The sequence below is a fragment of the Eucyclogobius newberryi genome, unplaced genomic scaffold (genome assembly GCF_026437365.1).
Source record: "Eucyclogobius newberryi isolate DKJ021-1_F unplaced genomic scaffold, fEucNew1.0.hap1 SCAF_6, whole genome shotgun sequence".
Classification (NCBI taxonomy): Eukaryota; Metazoa; Chordata; class Actinopteri; order Gobiiformes; family Gobiidae; genus Eucyclogobius; species Eucyclogobius newberryi.
Genome location: NW_027316278.1, coordinates 11,253,467 through 11,275,513, shown reverse-complemented (window position 1 = coordinate 11,275,513; position 22,047 = coordinate 11,253,467). Strand labels below are relative to the sequence as shown.

The 22,047-nt window shown below is 41.2% G+C and overlaps 1 protein-coding gene across 10 annotated transcripts in view; it reads right to left on the bottom strand.

Moving 5' to 3' along the window:
• The window catches only part of citb (citron rho-interacting serine/threonine kinase b), a 55,634-nt gene extending 34,283 nt beyond the window's left edge, over positions 1-21,351 (bottom strand). For all 10 annotated transcript variants that reach the window (XM_072432829.1, XM_072432834.1, XM_072432830.1 and 7 more), the window contains exons 1-11: positions 21,243-21,351; positions 18,220-18,363; positions 17,052-17,171; positions 8,665-8,835; positions 6,491-6,544; positions 6,361-6,414; positions 5,254-5,394; positions 4,394-4,519; positions 1,837-1,932; positions 1,364-1,480; positions 518-627 (exon numbers count right to left, since the gene is read on the bottom strand). In XM_072432829.1, coding sequence (XP_072288930.1) covers positions 518-627; positions 1,364-1,480; positions 1,837-1,932; positions 4,394-4,519; positions 5,254-5,394; positions 6,361-6,414; positions 6,491-6,544; positions 8,665-8,835; positions 17,052-17,171; positions 18,220-18,363; positions 21,243-21,251 — 1,142 coding nt within the window. In that variant the 5' untranslated portion in view covers positions 21,252-21,351. The remainder of the gene's footprint in view (positions 1-517; positions 628-1,363; positions 1,481-1,836; positions 1,933-4,393; positions 4,520-5,253; positions 5,395-6,360; positions 6,415-6,490; positions 6,545-8,664; positions 8,836-17,051; positions 17,172-18,219; positions 18,364-21,242) is intronic.
• Positions 21,352-22,047: the final 696 nt, after the last annotated feature.

Here is a 22,047-nt window from a genome sequence, read left to right as displayed (position 1 = left end):
CATAGCGGTGAAATTGACCTTGACATCACTTTGTTACGGCTTTTGTCCATTTCTGAACAGCAATGTAAAAGGTTTTGTAATGGAAATTGAGGTTGAACACTTGCCTTGACCATAAATGTGAATAAACACACTTTTACATATTATAAAGCACTTTTACCATTATGTCTGCTTGTGAGTTTGAACCAGCTGGTTTTCCTGCCTCCCGACACCGTTTACATGTGTGTCTTCCCCCCCCGAGTTTTAAATAAAATGCATAAAAACACATAGAACACAGAACATAACCCAGAGAGTGAACAAACAGATGAACAACATGCAAAACATCAGAAGAGCAGCGTTTTCACTCCAACGATAATTTCCTTTGGACGAATTTCAATCGATCGTCGGTTCAGTTTGAGTCATCTGTCTTTTCCCCTGTTTGTCAGAAGAACACTCCAAAGGTATCCACTCACTGTGTCCATGGCAGGAGTTTGGATTCCAGTGTCTTTTGACGTTACACTTATATGCAGATCTGACTTACATGTTCTTCTGTGTGTAGATGCTGCTGTTTGCTGCCAGTTTGTTGGCCTCGGTCAGCTCGGCGATCCTCTGCTCCAGACTGTTCATCTTTGAGTCCATGGCATTTATGGTCTAAACAAAATAGGGGGGGAAAGCAACAAGATATTTTCACAAACATCTTCTGTCTATACCAGGGAAATGTGTACAAATATCCTAATAATAATCACAGGACGTTGCACCAGTTTTATTTGATGTGCTTCAACAAATAATACAATTCTTGTTTAGAGTGTTTATTTACTCAAATCGCAAACCACCAAAACATGTAGTTTAAATGCAGGCGGCAAACTTTAAATCACTATTAGCCCATTGTTATGTCCCAGAAATGCAAATATAGCTTATCAGTTATTGCTACACTGAGTCTCACAGTCAGAGTCACAGTCTCAGAGTCTTGGGGCGGAGCTTAAAGTTTATTCATTAGTTTATTCATTCCTGCATTCATTGGTTGCATCACCATCAAGTTAAGGTCAGGATTAGGTTCAGGAACATGTCGTTTGGTGAGGGCTTTGGGACAGTTTGCCCCGGACAAAACGCCAACAATTTCGTGAGTTTCCCGTTTTGTGACTTGTCTCTAAAAGCTGTTCATCAATAGTAATAGTAAACGTACAAGATGTTTTGCTGACTCACGTCCAGCGCCTCAGCATTAGCTTCAGCCTCTGGTCTGTTAGTCCATTAGTATTACATGTATAGTGTTAGATTGCACTTCGCTGAACCTCCAGTTGGCCTTCACAGCGATACCAGGGGAATGTATGTCAGTGTGATAAGCGCTGAATTTGAAAGTGTGTCATTGCCAAGCTGCTCGGGCTCTTACCGCCTTCTGTTCACTGATGACGCTGCACTTCTCGCGCACCTCCTCCTCATATTTGCTCTGACTGGACTCAAGCATCTCCTTGTCGGCCATGTCCGCCTTCATCTGGGCCTCCAGCACCTGCTCCAGACGACCAACAGACCGACCAACAGAGCTTTCAGCTAACACCGTGCACAAAAGGCGTGAGATGACCCAGCAACAGTCCAAACCAAAGTCAGCACAGTTACACTTCCTCAGTCTACAAAAAGTAATATACAGCATATACCATGAGCCTCCAATTGGACATGCATTTAATTCTAATTCTGAGAAACTAATACATTAAAGTCCTCTATTTTAATTGAGGATGAGATGCATGAAGAAAAAAAGACGATGTAAATACGTCGATTTGTGGAGCTCATGTGATGATTTAGCAGGATAAAAACAATCCCAGGGCTGGTGCCTTTAATAACGTGCGTGTCTCTTGTGTGAAACAGCACCTTTATCTTGTCTTCATAGAGCTTCTCCTTCTGCTTCAGGTGGGTCTCCAGCCTCTGAGCCGTGGACTGTGTCTCCCTCAGGTTCTCCTCCAGCTCCTGAGGACAACACATGGGCTTATTTAGAGAAACACTGTCAGATATTAGGAAAACATACAGTGCTTCAGACAGACTTTGACCTTCCCTGTGGCCAAAGTGACTTACAATCTTCAAACTAAGACTTTCTGGTGGTGGAACAGGGCTACAGTTAAGGTTAGTGAAATAATTAAGTTTAGCAGCAGAGCTATGGTTAAAGTTAGTGAAATAGTTAAGTTTAGGAGCAGAGCTATGGTTAAAGTTAGTGAAATAGTTCAGTTTAGGAGCAGAGCTATGGTTAAAGTTAGTGAAATAGTTCAGTTTAGGAGCAGAGTTATGGTTAAGGTTAGTGAAATAGATAAGTTTAGGAGCAGAGTTATGGTTAAGGTTAGTGAAATAGATAAGTTTAGGAGCAGAGTTATGGTTAAGGTTAGTGAAATAGATAAGTTTAGGAGCAGCTGGTTCACATCTATCTGCGTAAATCAATCAGAAAACAGGAAGCTGCACATCTGAGGTAAAACTTTTGCCAATTAAATCTATACTATACTGAATTAGGTTTATAAATGAGCTAATCAAATTTTTTTTTGGCAACTGAAGCCCAATATTTTTAATCACATGTCCTACCAATGAGCGACCTGAGTTCAAATCCAACACGAACCACTAGGCTTACATTTTAGGACCCTAACACGTGCACATTAAAAATACGGCTCAGCGAGCCACTGCAGCTGCTCGTCTTATCTGTGGGGGCGGGTCTTGTGATCGCACAGTCATCTATGGTGTAATCTGTGAGACAGTGAGGTGAAGATTCTAAGCAGAAGAAGAGATGGTTTGAAAGGAGGCCATTTGTCTTTAAACAGAAATAGAGGTTTAAGGTTCAATCTTCTGACATTGTTAAGCAGCATTTTGAAGCCTTTGGGATGCTAATCAGGTACTCATCAGTGATTAGGGAAATGCAGCCAGGGAACAATAGGATCTTGATGGCCAATTACAGAGCTGTTAGAGTTAGGGTGGTTTCAGGTGGAACAAAAACAGGACAGGCTATTATCAGGAGGCTCCGCCCAGTGGGCAGGGCCTACTCAGAGTAGGATAAGTATCTGAGTTCTCAGACTAGATCCGCAGATTGAGATTGAGTTGAAACATCTTGTTTTTCAGTGTCCAGAATGTTTCTACAATGAATGAGAGATTACACCAACCTGGTAAAAACCTGGTAAAAAGATGCCTAATTTTACAGTGTAAACAGTCTAATTATTTAACTAGACTCTAGTTAAATAGCAGATTATCTCTCTCCTTTTTATACTGCACATTTTGTATATGATAAACAATATTAGACTATTAATGAACGCCTACATTGTGTTTCTATAGCTTGATTATGGTTAAACAAAAAAAAAACTGTTTAATACTGACAATAAATATAATACTAAATTATAAAATAATGTAGATCTATAGATAGATCTTCGGGCTTTGTTGAATATAAAAGTAGCTTGTGAGCTGAAAACATGTGGGCAGTGCCCCCCTGGTTTACACCCACATGCGCTGTTTAGGACGTTTGAAATCACGAATGCACGCAGCGCCACAGAAGCATTTAAAAAAAAGATTTTGTGGATGAAAAATGTGGGTTGGAAGAAAGGGAGGAGAGGAGCAAACTGCCAGTCAGGAATCAAACTCACAACACTGCGACCGGCTGCACCCGGGGCCCGGCACATGTGACATGTCCCAACCGCTCCACCATCGAGCCTTGAATGTTTCCACTTGAGCAAAGAGTTGTTTCATGATCTGTGACTTGCTTTGTTCACACAGAGCATCATTTTTGCCATTAAGATGCAAATACAAAAGTATGTGACACGGTTCTGCAGAACATGTACTCACACTGACGTTTACATTAGATTAAAGTGAAGGCGCGTTTGGACCCGACCCACCATCACCAACGTGCCCTAAATCCAAACGGGAGTGTTTTTGGATTCCTAGATTACATTTCATACGATGGTCCATGTGACTCTAATAACGAGTTTTGGCTCTGCTCCTGTTTGTGTCACCAACATAGAAAATGCAGCGATAATGAGCATTTAATACACTGAGTCACTGCACATTCACATCTGAAGACATTCATTCGCCACTAAACTCATCATTTTGCAGATTTATGGATGTGAATGGATAAGTTGAAAGTTCATGCTTTGAATGATTCCCAGACAAGAGGATTAAGCAAACAGAAAAGAGACAAATCGGAATAATAGGAGTGAATTCCCGTTCAACAGTTTGATGGACATTAGTCTGTGGTCTGTGTGGTATCAGTGTGCAAAGTGCGGGTCTCAAGATGATTTCAATTGTCTCTAAACTCCACAATTCAAGTGATCCAATAGCCAATATTGACGGGAATAACATTGTAAAGCACTTGGATGATGTATATGGTTAGTCAGCCCCATCTCAGTCATGACTTTAGCCCTCAGCTCCTCCTCCAGGGTCTGAACAAAAAGCAAAAGTGCGTTACCATAATCTTGTCTCCCATCTGCTGGATCTGCTGGCCTTTGGTTTGGATCTCATCTTTGAGTTTAGCCTCACGTCGCTCTACAATCTCCAGCCGCTTCACCTGGTTTTCCAAAGTCTTCCTCCCATCCTGTGGACCAGCCACAGCAGAGGAGCGTTTCCATCATGCAAGGAGCAGATTACACTTCAACACAATTTAATCTAGAGTTGAGATCTATCCATCTATTCATCCATATCCTAAACTAAAGGCAGTTTTTGGTTTTATAATCTTTTTTTTTTAAGTCAGATGACACATGGTTGTATTTATTCAGTCTACCTGTAGCCTTGTTTCTGGTTTACACTCCTTTAATTGTTTCTATTTATTAACTTACTGCATTAATGAAGTTGATATTTAACAAGGTTATTCAGTATTATGTATTGTTTTAAAAGCAGGCGGTAATAGAAAACAGAACAGCCTTTTGTGTGTTAATAGCAGCACAGCTATATCCAGTGTTGGGAAGTATACTATAATGTATTTAGTTACAGAATACTGAATACCTGTATTAAAATGTATTTTGTATTGTATTCTGTTACAGTTGCTTTATATTATATGCAAAAAAAATGCAATAAACAAGATTAAAACAGCTTTGTTTGTTTGTTATGAATTATTTATCACTGAGGAAAAATCACACATACGAAAGAACTGTTTTCTTCCTGATTTTCTCACTAATACTGTGCAGTTTGAAGCCTAAATCTAAGTGCAGCCAGTTATTCCTTTGACTTTAGGAGAGTAACTGTATTCTGAACACCACTAAATGAAAACAGTGACTCAAAATGATCCTGAACATGTGTTTTCTGTGCATGTGTTTGGTTGCAGGGCTGTACCTCCGTCTCCCTGAGCCGTCGTCGGAGGCTGTCGCTGGAGTCCTCTTTGTTCTGTAGACGCTCCATGTCCCTCTCCAGACGATCTTTGGACATTCTCACAGACTGGACCAGCTCTGTGGCCTCAGCACTCGCCTTCAACGCCTGCAGAAGAATAAAGTATAAAATATAAAGTCTTAAGGTCTTTTTTGTATGTGTTTAGTCCAGATAACGAGTACGATTAGTCACAATTAGTCACGATTATATATAATTACTGCACTTCATCACCGTCTGACTGGAGCGGCAAATGTTCTACACATCAGCGGTTGTTATATTCAACTAAATAAAGAAATAATCAAAGGCCTTGTGGAACTGGGGCATTCGTCCTCTGTGATAAGATTGCATATGATTATACACGTCACACCGTGGACTTGATTTAGCGCCACATGAATAATATCCTTTGTGTGAATTTGGTCTTACCAGGAAGAAGGACTGTAAGGCTCACGTTAAACTACTTTGTCCCTTCTACTTAATCCTTTTGGAGCTTTTTTGTATTGCGGTTCGTACATCTCTGACGCTGAGGCTCATAAAGCAGAAGACGATAAAAGCAGAGGAGTAATTCAGGTTAATGATTTACACTGGGAGCTAAATCAAAAAGACAGACAGGATCGAGAGAGACTAGATGAAGCCAAACGTGGAAGCATTTAGTCACAGATTTGAACATCAAAATCAAGTGCAAGCAGAGCGTTTTTCAGAGCTGTTTTCTCCCAGCACAGTGTCATTTTTCCTGGTTTTATGATGATGTAATTAGCGATAGCATGTGCATCTGTCTAAATAAATCACTCCATGTGAAATAGCTCTGAGTCAGGCTTATTTATAATATTTGAGAGCCTGAAAAGCTTTGGTTATGCTCCACACAATGGATTAAAAGTATTCCCAGGCAAAAACTCCATGAACTGAAATCATTTTTTTAAACCAGGCAAAGCGCCGAAATAATCACGCTGTAAATGGAAGCTTGAAGCAGCTTATTAAAATGAAAAAACGGAGGTCATCGGGGTCAGAGCTTTCAGAGTTTTTCAAAGAGCAATTATTATGAATGATTAATTTTCTCCAACAACAAACGCCGCCTACCTTTGTCAGCTTCTCCTGGAGGTCCTGGATTCTGCTCTGCTGATCGGAGTTTGTCTAGAAATTAGCAAAACAATAGTTAAATGGGAGTCGATTAAAACAACTACTTTGTGTTCACGGTGCGAGGTCGTACCTTCTCCAATTTGGAAATGACCTCCTCCGTCTCTACCTTGCCTTGTTCTTTGGCCTGAAAATACGTATTTGAAGTTTAACAGTGTTTGACCATAATGTTTGCAGCGTTGTCTTTATTATTATTTAAATAAGAGCGTTGCAAAGTATGGATATAGGAAACCTGGTCCATTCAAATGATCAATTGCCCCGATGAAATATTTTAGCACGAGAGGAACATGAACCAGCCCCTTTTGTTCCCACTGTATACAGGACCCAAAGCATTCGAATCTGCATGTTCTCCTGTGTGTGTGTGTGTGTGTGTGTGTGTGCGTGTGTGTGTGTCTGTGTGTGTGTGTGTGTGTGTGTGTGTGTGTGTGTGCGTGTGTGTGTGTCTGTGTGTGTGTGTGTGTCTGTGTGTGTGTCTGTGTCTGTGTGTGTGTGCGTGTGTGTGTGTGTGTGCGTGTGTGTGTGTCTGTGTGTGTGTGTGTGTGTGTCTGTGTGTGTGTCTGTGTCTGTGTCTGTGTGTGTGTGTGTGTGTGTGTGTGCGTGCGTGCGTGTGTGTGTGTGTGCGTGTGCGTGTGTGTGTGTGTGTGTGCGTGTGTGTGTGTGTGTGTGCGTGTGTGTGTGTGTGTGTGTCTGTGTGTGACTGTGTGTGTCTGTGTCTGTGTCTGTGTCTGTGTGTGTCTGTGTGTGTCTGTGTCTGTGTCTGTGTCTGTGTGTGTGTCTGTGTGTGTCTGTGTGTGTCTGTGTGTGTCTGTGTCTGTGTCTGTGTGTGTGTGTGTGTTGTGTGTGTGTGTGTCTGTGTGTGTGTGTGTGTGTGTGTGTGCGCGTCTGTGTGTGTGTGTGTCTGTGTGTGTGTGTGTGTGTGTCTGTGTGTGTGTGTGTGTGTGCGTCTGCGTGTGTGTGTGTGTCTGTGTCTGTGTGTGTGTGTGTGTGTGTGTCTGTGTCTGTGTCTGTGTGTGTGTGTGTGTGTGTGTGTGTCTGTGTGTGTCTGTGTGTGTGTCTGTGTGTGTGTGTGTGTGTGTCTGTGTGTGTGTGTGCGTGTGTGTGTGTCTGTGTGTGTTTGTGTGTGTGCGTGCGTGCGTGCGCGTGCGTGCGTGTGTGTGTGTGTGTGTGTGTGTGCGTGCGTGTGTGTGTGTCTAAGTAAGAAGAGTTCGTGGATAATGCTGGTTCTAACGTACGACTGAAAAGTTATACATTATTTAATTGGAAAAGTAAGACTACATAAAGCAAGTGTCCTTCTCTGTTTTTGGGTAAAACATATAAAATAAGCAATCATTTCATTTCCATGCGCAGACAGGACAGTGTGTCTAAAACGCTGTAAAAAGTGTGTGTAAATCAGTTGCTGCAGATGGAAACTAGAGATTTCCCCATGATCTGGTGCGGAACATCTATTTATGAGCTTAGTGACTAAACTAAATGACACTAAATGACTGTGATGGATCTATTTGAACACAAATCCAATGCATTGGGGGGAAAAAACACAATTTGAATTTTCACATTTCTCTAATCACAAAGGCTGTACATTTTAAAGGAAAGTGTAAATGTTGGTGGAAACACTTCTGGGCATGTGCACAAATATTCTCTAAAAACAGAATCATAATCACAACTGGGGGTGGGTGATATGGACAAAAATGTAATGAAAGAAATGTCTTTAAATGTCTTTCTTTTGTGTTATTTTTTTGTTGGCAAAATCACAACAACTCAAAACTCAAAAGAAAGAAAGAGTGTCTTGTAAATCTGTCAATTTTTGAGTTCAATGTAAAAGTCAGTTTAAGTCCGTTTTCCATTTTGTAAAAGTGAATTTAGTCCTCGAGGGTTAATTCAGGTTTAATCAGGGTTAAATGTGAACATTTCTGTCAAATAATCACAAAAGTGCATAAATATCACCCTTTACTCTAATATAAATGTTTATTTTTAATCTTTTTTGTTGCATTTCTTTTATTATGAACAACATTAAAGCGTTGCATATTTTCAAAACAACATTATGTTGTATATATTTCCCACTTCTAATCGCAACACAATGACATGGCTCTAGTGTTGTTTTATTGTCATTGTGCTTCAAGCCACAAACTGCACGTCCCCCTCACCCCCTCACCCCTTCACCCCCTCACCCCTTCACCCCCTCACCCCCTTCACCCCTTCACCCCCTCACCCCTTCACCCCTTCATCCCCTCACCCCCTCACAGTACAGACCTTCTGCATACGGTGCTGTAGGTCGGCAGCCTTCCTCTTCAGCTCGTCACTGTTGTGCCGTGAGTCTTTGAGCTCGGCCTCGTACAGGTCACTGCGGCGGCGGGCGGCCGACAGGTCCTCCTCCAGCTGTCGCACGGAGACACGCATCTCCTCCAGCTGAGCGTGGTACTCCTGACGGACACAAGAGGGACAGTGAGCTGCAATGGGGCAAAAAATGAACATAACAGCAAAATAGAGGCAATGATTATCATGATTCCGAGGCACACAGCGCATGACACAGCGGCACGGGGCAGCGGCAGCAGCGTTTGAATAAAAGAAGTAGCGTTTGAAGCAAACTGTGCCTAAATAGCTGCCGTTCCTCCCGAGCGCGGGGGCAGGAGGGCGTGTTACAGGTATAGAGTTCTTCCTGGAGGAGGGGCTGAAACAGAAAAGCATGAGTTACGCACGGGTAGCCCCCGTTCGTCGGCTCATCTGAGGAGAAGGATAGAGACTGTTCTCTAGGAATCAAACCAAAACCACTTTGGGCACATGTATGAGGTAACCTCATATATGACCTTTAAATAAACACTATTGATGTTTTCTCTGGGCTGATCAGTCAAGTAAAGCGTTATTAAAAGATTTTGCAGATTTTATTTTATTATTAAATATTTTTTCAAGGACTTTTTTGGTCTCAAACGTGTAATCAGACAGGACAGTTCAGCGTGAAAGGAGAGAAGGGAGGACATGAAGCAAACTGTCAGAGCCGGGATCTGACCTCGCGACGCTGCGGCCGGCGGCACATGAAGCCTGGCATATGTGTTGCTGCCTTAACCAGTAGACCACTGAGCCTACAAACTCACAAAACATCACTGCATCGCCTGCTCTGATTGGCCAGTGCTCACAGAATATGCAGATTTACAGATTTGCGCTTTTAAATATGCGTTAAACTGTTTATTTAATCAATTTAATTTTTTTTAATAAAAGCCTGATCTAAATTGATACTGAATATACTGTTAAAAAAATGAGTCTTTTTTCCGAGTGTACTTTTTTGGCAGTAGTATTTGTACTTGTAATAGAGTACATGTTTAGACATGTAACTGTACTTTCCACCATTGGTAGTTTGTCATTTCTTTTAATCTAAAATGAGCGGATACACATCGAAACACATGTCTAACATGGTCCTGTCCGTTTCGTACCTCGTGCAGTTAAACACCTCTCCTGTTCCTGTCTTTACAGGCAGAATCAATACGACTACACGCAGACTTCTCCAGATGTGTTATTGTACATCTTTGAGATTCGAATCAAGATACCTCAATTGTACTTTTTGGGTTTACCGTTTAAATGGTTTTCCTGGCGAACATGTGAACGTAATGACCGCAAACCAGAGGAGAGACGAAAACTAGACAACATCTAGTCTAGAAAAGCAATAAATTATGATATATCTACCGTATTTTCCGCACTATAAGGGGCAATTGAAAGCCTTTAATTTTTCTCAAAAACGAGTGTGCTTTATAATCCAATGTGCTTTATAATCCAATGTACTTTATAATCCAATGTACTTTATAATCCAATGTGCCTTATAGTGCGGAAAATACGCCATTCTTCCAGTTCATCACGTTTGTTACCCTATTTTCACGCTCTACAAACTTTCAAACTTACTTTTCTTTTTCTTTTTTCATTAACCCGAGTTTCTGAAGAACACGCATCATAAAAAGTACAAGACAGACAAGTATATATATATATATATATATATATATATATATATATATATATATATATATATATATATATATATATATATATATATATACATATATATATACATATACATATATATATATATATATATATATATATATATATATACATATATATATATATATACATATACATATATATATATATATACATATATATATATATACATATATATATATATACATATATATAAAGGCTTTTTGATCTATCCTTGGTGTGAGTCAACAAAATGTAAACCAGCTGAGTGTCCAATCTTTGGACAAACACGGAGCAAAAGTGCGTCTGAATCAGTTGCTGCAGAGTGTCAGTGCAGGAGGCGAGTGAACATGATAAAGATTTGATATGCTAGAGCCACTTAGCGCGCACGTCTCTTAAGTGGTCATTAGTCACGGGCTAATAGATTAAAATTAAACCTTGGTGTTGGGTTGGGGGGCATAGCCTGTCTCTCACCATAACACAAAGTAACATCCCGGTGTTTCCAGTGGGAGGGTCGCACATTAGTGAAGGAGACAGCATCAGACACGGTCAAAATAATGTCCGAATTGTTTAACCACAGTGGGACAGCGGGTCGAATCTGTCTGCCATAACTGAACAAAACACATTAGAGGCATGAGAAAAGCACTTAGTAAATCACTTCTGTGCCTGTTTCAAACTACTTTCCTATGGACACAAATAAACCTGTAAATTGTAAATATTTTGTAGTGTTTAGTTATTATATTTAGTTTTAAGAAGTCGCACCCAGTTATGATGAGGTTTTTTTTATAGTATACTGGTTTTATTTGTATCTTGTAAACACAATATTCTGAGTTCAATAAATCGGTAATGACAGTATCCATGGTGATGATAATCCGGGATATTTTCACTGGGATATTACAATATATCCAGTATCCAGAATATTGTGGAAAACGCAGCGTCCTGATTTCTCACACGGATGTTTCCCTGAGCATGCGCGAACTCAAGAAACACATTTGGCAGGAGCGGCTCATTTCCCAAAATGACTCTATACGTTCTAAAGGTTTATTATATTCTCATCATAAAACATTCAGCCAAACTTTGAACAGCAAAGCATTTCTGTTACTGTGGTGTTTTGCTTTCGGACTCTGCTGCATTTTCCCCACTGTTAAAAAACTCCTTTTCCCGAAGCTGTGACTGCGTTCTACAGACTTAAGCTCTTCTGTGATTGTGTATTGTGTCCTTTTGCTTTTGGAAACATGCTAAAAAGTCAAAAGTTAGCAAAGTATGTGACATGTTAAGCTCCCGGTCATATCTGTGCCATAGCTACCACTCTAAATATCCAGAATACTCTACCTCCGCATGTGAAAAGGGACAACCTGGTTTCTCTGAGTGCATTTCATATTCAGAATCGTGTCTGATTATCATTGAACGTTTGAACTTCAGTACCTTGTATCTTGGAATGTAAAAAGATTGCAAACACGCATCCTATATTTGGAAGACTAAACATCATCCATGTTCTACTGTTTCTAGAAGCAGCTGCATTTCATTTCAGACTAAGCGTTGACAACCTTGACATGTTTTATTGTCTGACCACATCAATGTAACAGTCATAAATAACTGTAAAGCACAACAAACAGGCGAGACCCTCTTTAGACATGTCCCAACAAAGATAGCCAGGGCTGAAGGTATAAATAGGCTGGTTTTACTGTCTTTTGCACGTCAACTCGCCTTGATCGTGCACAATCTGTTCCCTCAACACAGTGAACTTCCTACCTGTGTCAACCTCATTGTTTACCTCTTAAAGACCCATCACTTCATCTTCTACCACTGTCATAACCAGGATAAGGCTCATAACCGGGAAACACTCAATGAGACGCAATTCAACAGTCTTCAAGTCCAAGGCGTAATGCTTATCCGACTCCTTGTGGCTGTTGTAGCTGACAAAATGATTTTAATCAAACTAAATGAATTGGTAAAGGCAGGTAATATTGACTAAAATGAATATCTAGATGTTTTGAAAGCATTATCCCGTCAATATTGTGTCAATCCATCAAAAATGTTCTAAAAAAGTGCCTGGAAATGTCATTGTTGAAGTTCTATACAACACCAAAAAGTGTACATTAACCCATACAGTTTGTTTTATCTGTACTTTTATTCAACTGCTTTAGAGGCTGTTGGTTAGTCTTCTCTCCTTTTTTTTTTAAATGCAGCAAGAAAGTTTATCTACAACTTCAGCACATCTTCCAAAAAAAACATTGCAATATTTAAAGTCAGGCTCTGTGACTTGAACCCGAAAGCCACGGCCTGCCCTGCGGAGTCTGTGCGGATCGAGCGCGACACGTTTTCTCCATAAAAGTGATAAACAGAACCGTCACATGAGCGCTGCGTGGGAGACAGATGCTGCCCGAGATGAAATGCTGGATTTAACAGTCAAAGCCCCACAGAGCGACACCGACAGGGAGCACACACTATACAATGTCGTGTGACTGTTTTGCTGGCGTCTTCACAACCAAAACATCTCAATTTAGCCTTAATAAGCTTAGCAGAAATGACACAATTTGTCATCAACGATTCATGCTGAGAGGTTGTACAGTTTAATAGCTTTAAACGGCTTGTAACACATTTTATTGTAAGAGAACCAATTGGTGGAAGCTGAATTAGCCAAAGGTGGATTATAGGCACGGAGATTTTTTTAAATATTCCATATATTTTTGGGAATAGTTTGTGTGCGGTTATTGAGTGTGTGGGAAAAATTTGAGCTTTTTAAAATTAGACTTCAACAAACTACAACATGAAAAGTTGCAATTCACTGGATGATCAGGACAATCTCGACTTTGGATTCAATTTATATTTTTCAGTGTTGATTTCATGGACATAAATAAAACACTGGGCTGTTTTTTGTTAAATGGTACTGATTTCAATTCCCAATCAATGCCATTTAAAAAAAAACAGCCCCATTTCTTCCAACAAAGTGGCTGGAAGAAGCAACGCGCGTTTAAGGAGGATTGAATGTGGTTCTCGGGCCGGACCAACATCACGTGACATATCTGGGTGGAGTCTGCATGTTCTCCCTGTGTTACCGTGGGAATTTATGAATTAGGTAAGGCACTTATAATATTTACGCCAAGTTGTGTAAGGCTCTTTAATTTATAATGCAAGTTCTGATTTCCCTCCTCAGATTTTTGCTCTGACATTGTTTTTTCTTCTTGTCGTTTGCTGTGGAAATTAGCAACTGAGAGTCAAAACAGCTGCAATTATATCGCAACGTTCCAAATGTCTTTTTTATTTATTGGCCAAAGGCTTTATTAGACAGTAAATATAGCATTAAATGGGGGATGAGAGCGAAGGAAGGACATGCAGTACATTGTCGGAGTCGGGATTCAAACTTTGAGCCGTGAGTCCCTAGGAGCCTGCGCTGTGCCTTGACCACTCGACCACCGGGCAGCACGCAATATTCCAAATTTCATATTGCCCGATAGGAATTTTTTAAGTCCCACTGAGTTTAAGCATCTCTTTTTGCAGGGGAGTCCTGGCCCCAGAGGGAGGAGGAGCCTATTGTACATGCTTTTAGTGGCAGGGGAAACCGGAGCACCCGGAGGAAACGACACAGACAAGGGGAGAACATGCAAACTCCACACAGACAGGCCCCATAAAGAGTGATATGATAAGGCTCGACCATCAAGCTGAGTGAAAATGGTTTGATTAGATACCAGTCAGACATGGACTAAATTAAACTGCTTGGCAACAGGCTAATTTTAGTCTGTCAAATCTCCCCTGATGCACTTTGGCAAGACACTATTTTTCTGGCCTCTGATGGGCACGTGTGTGTCTACTTCACCACTGAATATTACTGCACCATTTACTTTATTTTGCTGTCAAGTCCGGCAGCCTTTGTAAAATCACACAGTTAATCACGGCGTCTGTAGTAACTTCCTTAATAGGCTGGATACACTTTGGACAGCCAGCGGCACCAGAAAATTGCTTAAACTACTGAATTTCTGTTGGGATTTATAAAGTACATCCATCCGTGTATCTTTCTACTCTACGTATATTCCTATCCATCTAAATGTGGTTATTTGACAACAAGAGGCGAGTCAAACATTTGTGTAATGATATTAATTACAATTCTAACACGTCCACACATGCAGATGCAGAAACACTATTTTTGCAGATGCAGAAACACTATTTTTTCCCCGTTTGATTCTCCTACACAAGCCAAACACAGCACCAGCACACAGGCTCCGTCGCACACACCCATTAACATAAATCCTACACATATTTGACTCAGTGACCACCGGTCTATCAGCCACCGCATAGTAGTGGTAGTAGTAGTAGTAAAACGTGTGCTCGGTGCCAGATGCCAGTGTGTTGTAAGTGTCATTGGCCTTGGATTAAGTAATGGTCAAAAACACCGCCCTGTTATAGTCTGAGCTTGTCACGACCGCCTGCCCACTGCATTGGCCTCTCTCTCTCTCCTCTCTCTCCTCTCGTAGGTATAGGACTCCAGTCTCCACAGCAACCGTTGCACAATGTATCGGGTGCTTGGAAACAGGGCTCGTGTAGGCTGAGAAAAACAGGTTCATTTTCTATTACCTTTTTATAAAAATTGGTGCATAATGCCAGGAGAGATTTCTCTGTATCGCTCTGTGTTGACATCTTGGGTTCTGTCAGTTTTATTCTAGCAGCCGGCAGCCTAATCCTGTAATGGATATGAATGCTTACGTGTGCACTCCACACTATACTCTACTCACTACTCTATACTATGCAATGGAAACATAAATGTGCATGGCAAATTCACTGCATGCGTTTGACAGGAAGGCCATTATTAACGCTGGGATATCTCTTGAGCCAATGTCATACATGCCATTTAAAAGAGAAGTTAAGAATGGGTTGCATGAAGTTTCCTAGTGAATGAGTGTTTTGACGCTGCTCCTCAGTGCAGTGCAGTGCAGAGAAGCGCTCCGGCTGCCAAAGTCCAGTTCCTCCTTATACACATTAAACACCTACTTATTTTCCAAATTGTTAATGCCTAAAGTCTTTTTGAGTGATGAGACGAGCCACAACCCCATGAACACGTGCTCGCTCTTTCCCCCCCCTCTCTCCCTCCTCTCCCTCTCTCTCCCTCCCTCACAGCTGAATTCCCTGCGGCGCCCGCTGTTAGCTCTGCAGCGCCGTGGATACGACCCGCACACTTGAGCGCAGCGCTGACGGACTGACCTGCACGCAGTCCAAAAAAGAAGCCTACCTGACAACATGTAAGACGTGCACCGAAGCCCTGATGCACTGAGAGTTATCATCAAATTAACTGGGAGTTTGTCTTCTCTCTCTCTCTCTCTCTCTCTCTCTCTCTCTCTCTCTCTCTCTCTCTCTCTCTCTCTCTCTACATCTGGAGCAGAGCCAGATGTGGAGAGGAAGGCAGACACAGGTAAATGAGCTCACAGATCATCATGGACAGGAGGGGACAGTGGACACACAGACTTCTGTATGTTAAGCTACAAAATGCTGCATGTTTTATTACAGTCAGTCACATATTCACGGAGAAATGAGCCAAACGAAGAACTGAATTTAGATGCGGAAAAATACAATGATAAAGGGGGAGTACGGACGTATGAGATGACGGCCAGCATTTTATAACCCGTCCTAACCCATCACTGTCCACGCAGCAGAGGGGACAGTAGTGACCATCAGATGCTTGTCAGTGAGCCAGGCCCTTCGTGTTCCTTGTTAGGTCACGTGTGCAAAAATGCAAAAGTCAAACGCTTGTTGTCATTAACGGAATAACTGTGGCTTAAAAGTACAGTTTGAAAGCCTATAGGCCTACATGTCGGCCTTTACAGTGGCCCAGCCTCACTGGGACAGGCCATCAAGTCATTCTAGCTTTCTTCGTGGTGCAGTCTAGGTTGAATTTACTGAAGTTAATGCTAAATTCAGATGAAACTAAAGCTATGTTATTTTCTCGTGGGAATGTGTCAACAGAAAGTATTCCCCTGATTAACACCTCTCAGGGAGACTCTATTGAGTTTGTCACAAATTATGAATATCTTGGTTTCATTTCAGACTGTCTTTTAGAGATCACAAACAAAAAATGTCTCATGAATTGAAGGTAAAAAAGGATTCTTTTATCGTAATAAAGCCTGTTTTACAATGGAGGTTTGTAAACGTCTAGTATCGGCCACTTTTATGCCTCTTTTAGATTATGGTGATCTTCTTTATATTAATATTACAGAAAAATGACACTTATATCATAGTGCCCTGAGACTAACAGCAGGTTGAGGCAGGCTCACTCCCATTGTGACCTATATGCCAGGGCTGGGTGGCTTTCTTTGTTAATAAAGTTTTGTGTACTACTTGTGTGCCCTGGTGCAGAGAGTGGAGGGTCATTATGCCCTGTGCTAACCTGGCACTGCCCCATGTGAGAACTGGACTTGGAACGCCCTTCAAACCGACTTGAGAATGGGAGAGTTAGGTTCAATTGTGGGTTTTCGTGTTATTTTAAAATGGAAAAAGAGTCTTTTAAAAACTGTCTGTGCTTTAAAATGCAAACTCTGTATTATATGTTGTTAAATGTCTTATTGGTAGAAAATATTTCATGATTTGTGTGCTGTCGTGTGTCTTTCCCTTTGCCCCAGGATCAGGTAAAAGATCTCAATGGGTTTCTTGACTGGCTAAATAAAAGGTTGATAAATGAAAAATACCTGCTCCTTTATTTCCTGAAGTTTGTCACTTTGGTCGCGGATGTCGTTGAGAAGTTGAAGGGCTTTGTCGTCTTCCTGTGTCACCTCCATCCTGGCCTGCTCCAAACTGCGCTTCAAACTCTAAACAAGAAAAAATGAAAACAATTAAAAAACACAGGAACACATTATAAGTCGAAAAGGAAAAGTATTTTACATTTTTAATCAGTGAGTGTTCAGATTTGTTAGACGGATACAAATGTTAGCGGATGTTCACAATCTGTTTTGTTGAGTGACCTTCTATTTACAAAGATGTAAAACTGAGCAGTGGTTTAAGGCGTTTGCACATATGTGGTTTCTAACACTGGCAATTCATATTTAGAAACGCTTCACTTTTCACATTTTTTATTTTAATGTTGTCGTGTTCCGTCCTTGTCTTCTGTGTGAGTAAAATGTGTGTTCTTTTTCAGTCGACAGCATCAGTTTGCTCATGATTGTCACAGAAAAGGTTAAACCTGTTGAGACAATCAGCAGGTGAAAGAGCTGCTTAAATAATGACGATGAAACGAGTGCTTGCAAAAACACCAGCAGATGCACTTTGGGATTTATCTAACACAGCGTAAAACAACTTCAAGAATTTTTTTTGACTTCATTTATATTTACAACAGTTGCCTTTCACGTATAATGACTCACGCACCATGGAGAGAGACAGCCAAGAGCAAGATTCTGATTGGAAATAAATAAAACAGCATGCCATTAAGCAAAACATAAACCGTTCCCACTTTTGTCTACAACTTGGGCCCCCACAAAGCTCTGCGTGTGCCACTGGAGAAACTGTAATGTTTGTAAGCTGCTGTCTGGTTGATATAAAAGGAATAGTAACTTATAGTGAGCCCAGGTCGCCCTTGCAAAAGAGCTCTCGATCTCAATGGGTTCTTGGGTTCTTACCTAATTAAATAAAGGTTAATAAGCAAATAAAAATTCAAATCCATCTTGTTTTTTCCTGATTGCACTGTGTAAATTGCAATAATACCTTCTAATAAACATCACTCAACACAATCAGTTAAGAGTTAATCAGGCACAATGTGTTACGTGTCCCTCATCAATAGCACTCCATATGTTGTTAGCTGAATGCTGTAACGTTCACATGTCGTTCACACTTATGGCGGTGCATAAAACACTAGAGGCTCACGCTGCACTCGGTGATGTAGCCTGCCAGGTCTTGCTCTAAAATGGTCCTTTGTGTCTCTGAAGCCTTCAGTTCAATGTCCTTCTGCTGCAAAACAGATTCCAGGTCTGACATCTTCCTCTGGACTAGTGAGATCTCCGGCTCCACCTGCGGAAAACAAGACAAAAAGAAAAGCATGAAAAAAAAAATACAAAAATCGAATTGCATTTACTTCATATAATGTCAAGCAAGATTTGATTCTAATATATTCTGGTTTGGAATGTGGTGAATCTCAATCTCAAGATGAAGTGGGTAATTAGTTAATTGATCGTTGTAAGTTAGTCAGGTAAGAATATTCAGAAAGATTAAACTAAATTATGATTGCGACAATTTTAGAGCCAAAATTCAATATATACTTCAAAAAAGTAAATCTAAATGTAAAGTGATTGTTTTTTTTTAACTGGCTTTTCATGTCGCATTGTTTTTTCATTCAGAATTTCATATTAGACAATTTGAATGGAAATAACCCAGATAACATATCAACATATGAAGTATCCACCACTACTACAACTACTGGAACAATATGTCTGGGGTTCAATATTTATCCCGGGTACCTTTTCTTTGCCCTAACAAGAAACATTTTGTTATTTTTTGGTAATAAATACACATTTTAGTCATAGAGATTTGAGTAAATAATATACAGTATACGGCTCATAAATTACAACTAATTACATAAGTGTTTCGTTCTGCTTTTCATTTATCACAGCTTGTATTTTTACTTATATGGTTCATTTAGAAACAGGTTTACTGAGATATTCTTCCTTTAATGTTATTGCCTTAAGTAATATCAATATGATCTTTTATTGTGATATTTTCTGGAACAATATATCGCACTTTGTCGCACAATGTCTTATTGTGACAGTTCAAAGTACTATAACGACGACTGTAACAACAACTGTGGGAACATGTAGCACTCCCACTCAGGCAGTTGAAATGGACAGAGCAGTGTTGTTGTTTGTCTCTGTTTGTGTGTTTGTCCAGGCCCAGACAGAGCAGTAGTGGCAGATGTCACTCTGATAGAATTAGCCGGTAGCATTAAAGCATTAGGAGCAAAAGGAGGCCCAGAGAAACAGCAGGAGGACAAGAGTCACACACACTTAGTGTATAGCACCACTCACACCCAGTCACTGCATCACAACATACAAGACTCACAGCAGTGTGTGTCTGGATCTGTCCAGCTCTAGTTATTATGTCAGTATAACTAAGGCAGGACAATATATGACATTTTAGATCATACAATTAATGTTGTTTTGAAGATTGTATAATTTGATTAGTGAATATTTCATTTATAAAATAATTCAAAAGAGATGATTCAAAATGAAAATAAATAAATAAATCAGGGTATATATTATGGTGATATTTCTGTTGACATTTCACTTGTCTGATCATTAAACCTAAACTAACATATTTAGGCTGGTTTATTTATAAGGCACAACTTTTATATTAAGTAATTAAAAGTTTTTCACATTAAAAAAAAAATTTAAAATAAAAATTACAATACAAACACAAATAATCATTATAAAATGTACTTAAAAGACAAGAGTGCAGATAAAAGCCTTTAAATCATATGCACAGCTGAACATTGTAAGAATAGAGGAAGACTGAAAAGCTGATTCCCCATGTTTAGTCCTGACTCTGGCACCAGCAGGAGGCCGGTCCATGTTTAGTCCTGACTCTGGCACCAGCAGGAGGCCGGCCCCTGAGCTCCATGTTTAGTCTTGACTCTGGCACCAGCAGGAGGTCAGTCCCTGAGCTCCATGTTTTGTCCTGACTCTGGCACCAGCAGGAGGCCGGCCCCTGAGCTCCATGTTTAGTCCTGACTCTAGCACCAGCAGGAGGCCGGCCCCTGAGCTCCATGTTTAGTCCTGACTCTAGCACCAGCAGGAGGCCGGCCCCTGAGCTCCATGTTTAGTCCTGACTCTAGCACCAGCAGGAGGCACGTCCCTAAGGTCCATGTTTAGTCCTGACTCTAGCACCAGCAGGAGGTCAGTCCCTGAGCTCCATGTTTAGTCCTGACTCTAGCACCAGCAGGAGGCCGGCCCCTGAGCTCCATGTTTAGTCCTGACTCTAGCACCAGCAGGAGGCCGGCCCCTGAGCTCCATGTTTAGTCCTGACTCTAGCACCAGCAGGAGGCCGGCCCCTGAGCTCCATGTTTAGTCTTGACTCTGGCACCAGCAGGAGGCCGGCCCCTGAGCTCCATGTTTAGTCTTGACTCTGGCACCAGCAGGAGGCCGGCCCCTGAGCTCCATGTTTAGTCCTGACTCTAGCACCAGCAGGAGGCCGGCCCCTGAGCTCCATGTTTAGTCTTGACTCTGGCACCAGCAGGAGGCCGGCCCCTGAGCTCCATGTTTAGTCTTGACTCTGGCACCAGCAGGAGGCTGGTCCCTGAGCTCCATGTTTAGTCCTGACTCTGGCACCAGCAGGAGGCCGGCCCCTGAGCTCCATGTTTGGTCTTGACTCTGGCACCAGCAGGAGGGCGGCCCCTGAGCTCCATGTTTAGTCTTGACTCTGGCACCAGCAGGAGGCCAGCCCCTGAGCTCCATGTTTAGTCCTGACTCTGGCACCAGCAGGAGGCCGGCCCGTGAGCTCCATGTTTGGTCTTGACTCTGGCACCAGCAGGAGGCCGGCCCCTGAGCTCCATGTTTAGTCCTGACTCTAGCACCAGTAGGAGGCCGGCCCCTGAGCTCCATGTTTAGTCCTGACTCTGGCACCAGCAGGAGGCCGGCCCCTGAGCTCCATGTTTAGTCTTGACTCTGGCACCAGCAGGAGGCCGGCCCCTGAGCTCCATGTTTAGTCTTGACTAAACTAAACCGTTAAAGTAGTCTAACCCACTGGAGACAAATGCATGGATAAATCTCTGGTTTAGACACAATTTCTTTGATTTTGGCAATACATTTAGATGGTAAAAAGCTGCTGATGTCATGCCATTAATTTGGTTGTTAAAGACCAAGTAAACAAATGGTAATCCACAGTGTATAAAGTCTTACCTGGGACATGGTCTGCAGACTTTCTCCGTTAAGTATTTCACGACGTGCTCCGGCTGTGTAGAACAGGATGGTCTTATTTACAATGCAGAGTGCTCCAGCCTCTTATCTGTGGCAAAGGGAAGATAGTAGAAACATAAACTGAGGGACAATGGCACAGTAAACAGGAGCAGCCACTTGAGTGAAGAGCCAACACAAAGCTTTTATGTAAAACACTTGAAATAAGGCTGGAGCCCACAACTGCTCATTATTCATCTGGTAGTGGATGCTTTATTCAGCAGCAGATACAAATTAGATAAACAAATACTGCGTAATAATAATATACAGTATGTAATAGGTTTTGTTGTCATGCTCGCGCTACTGATCACGAGTTATAAGATTATGAAAATGATATGTACACATTAAATACATTGGATTTCTGTCTGATTTTTGTCTGTCAATTATTTGCATCAGATTTGTTTGGTTTGGTTTGCCATTTAAATCGAAAACCAGGTCCAGAAATGAACAATACTGGATGATTGTCTTCAAAATAAAACCTTTTTACTCTTTCAATGTTAAAAGAAACAGAACAAAAAGCAAAATACTTAAAAAGTGAAAAGAAGACAATAATGCTGCGTTCCATTTGTCCTCGGAGGTTGGATTTTTGAAGCTCTGAAAGCATCTGTGAATTCCTTCTTGAAAACTTTATCCGAGTTAAACAATCACACATGGGATCTGGGTTTGAATAAAGTTTAACAACCAATAGGTAAAATATTGATAGTTCTTGTACAGTATTTAACCTTTAGTTTCTCCTACAGTTTCTCCTCTG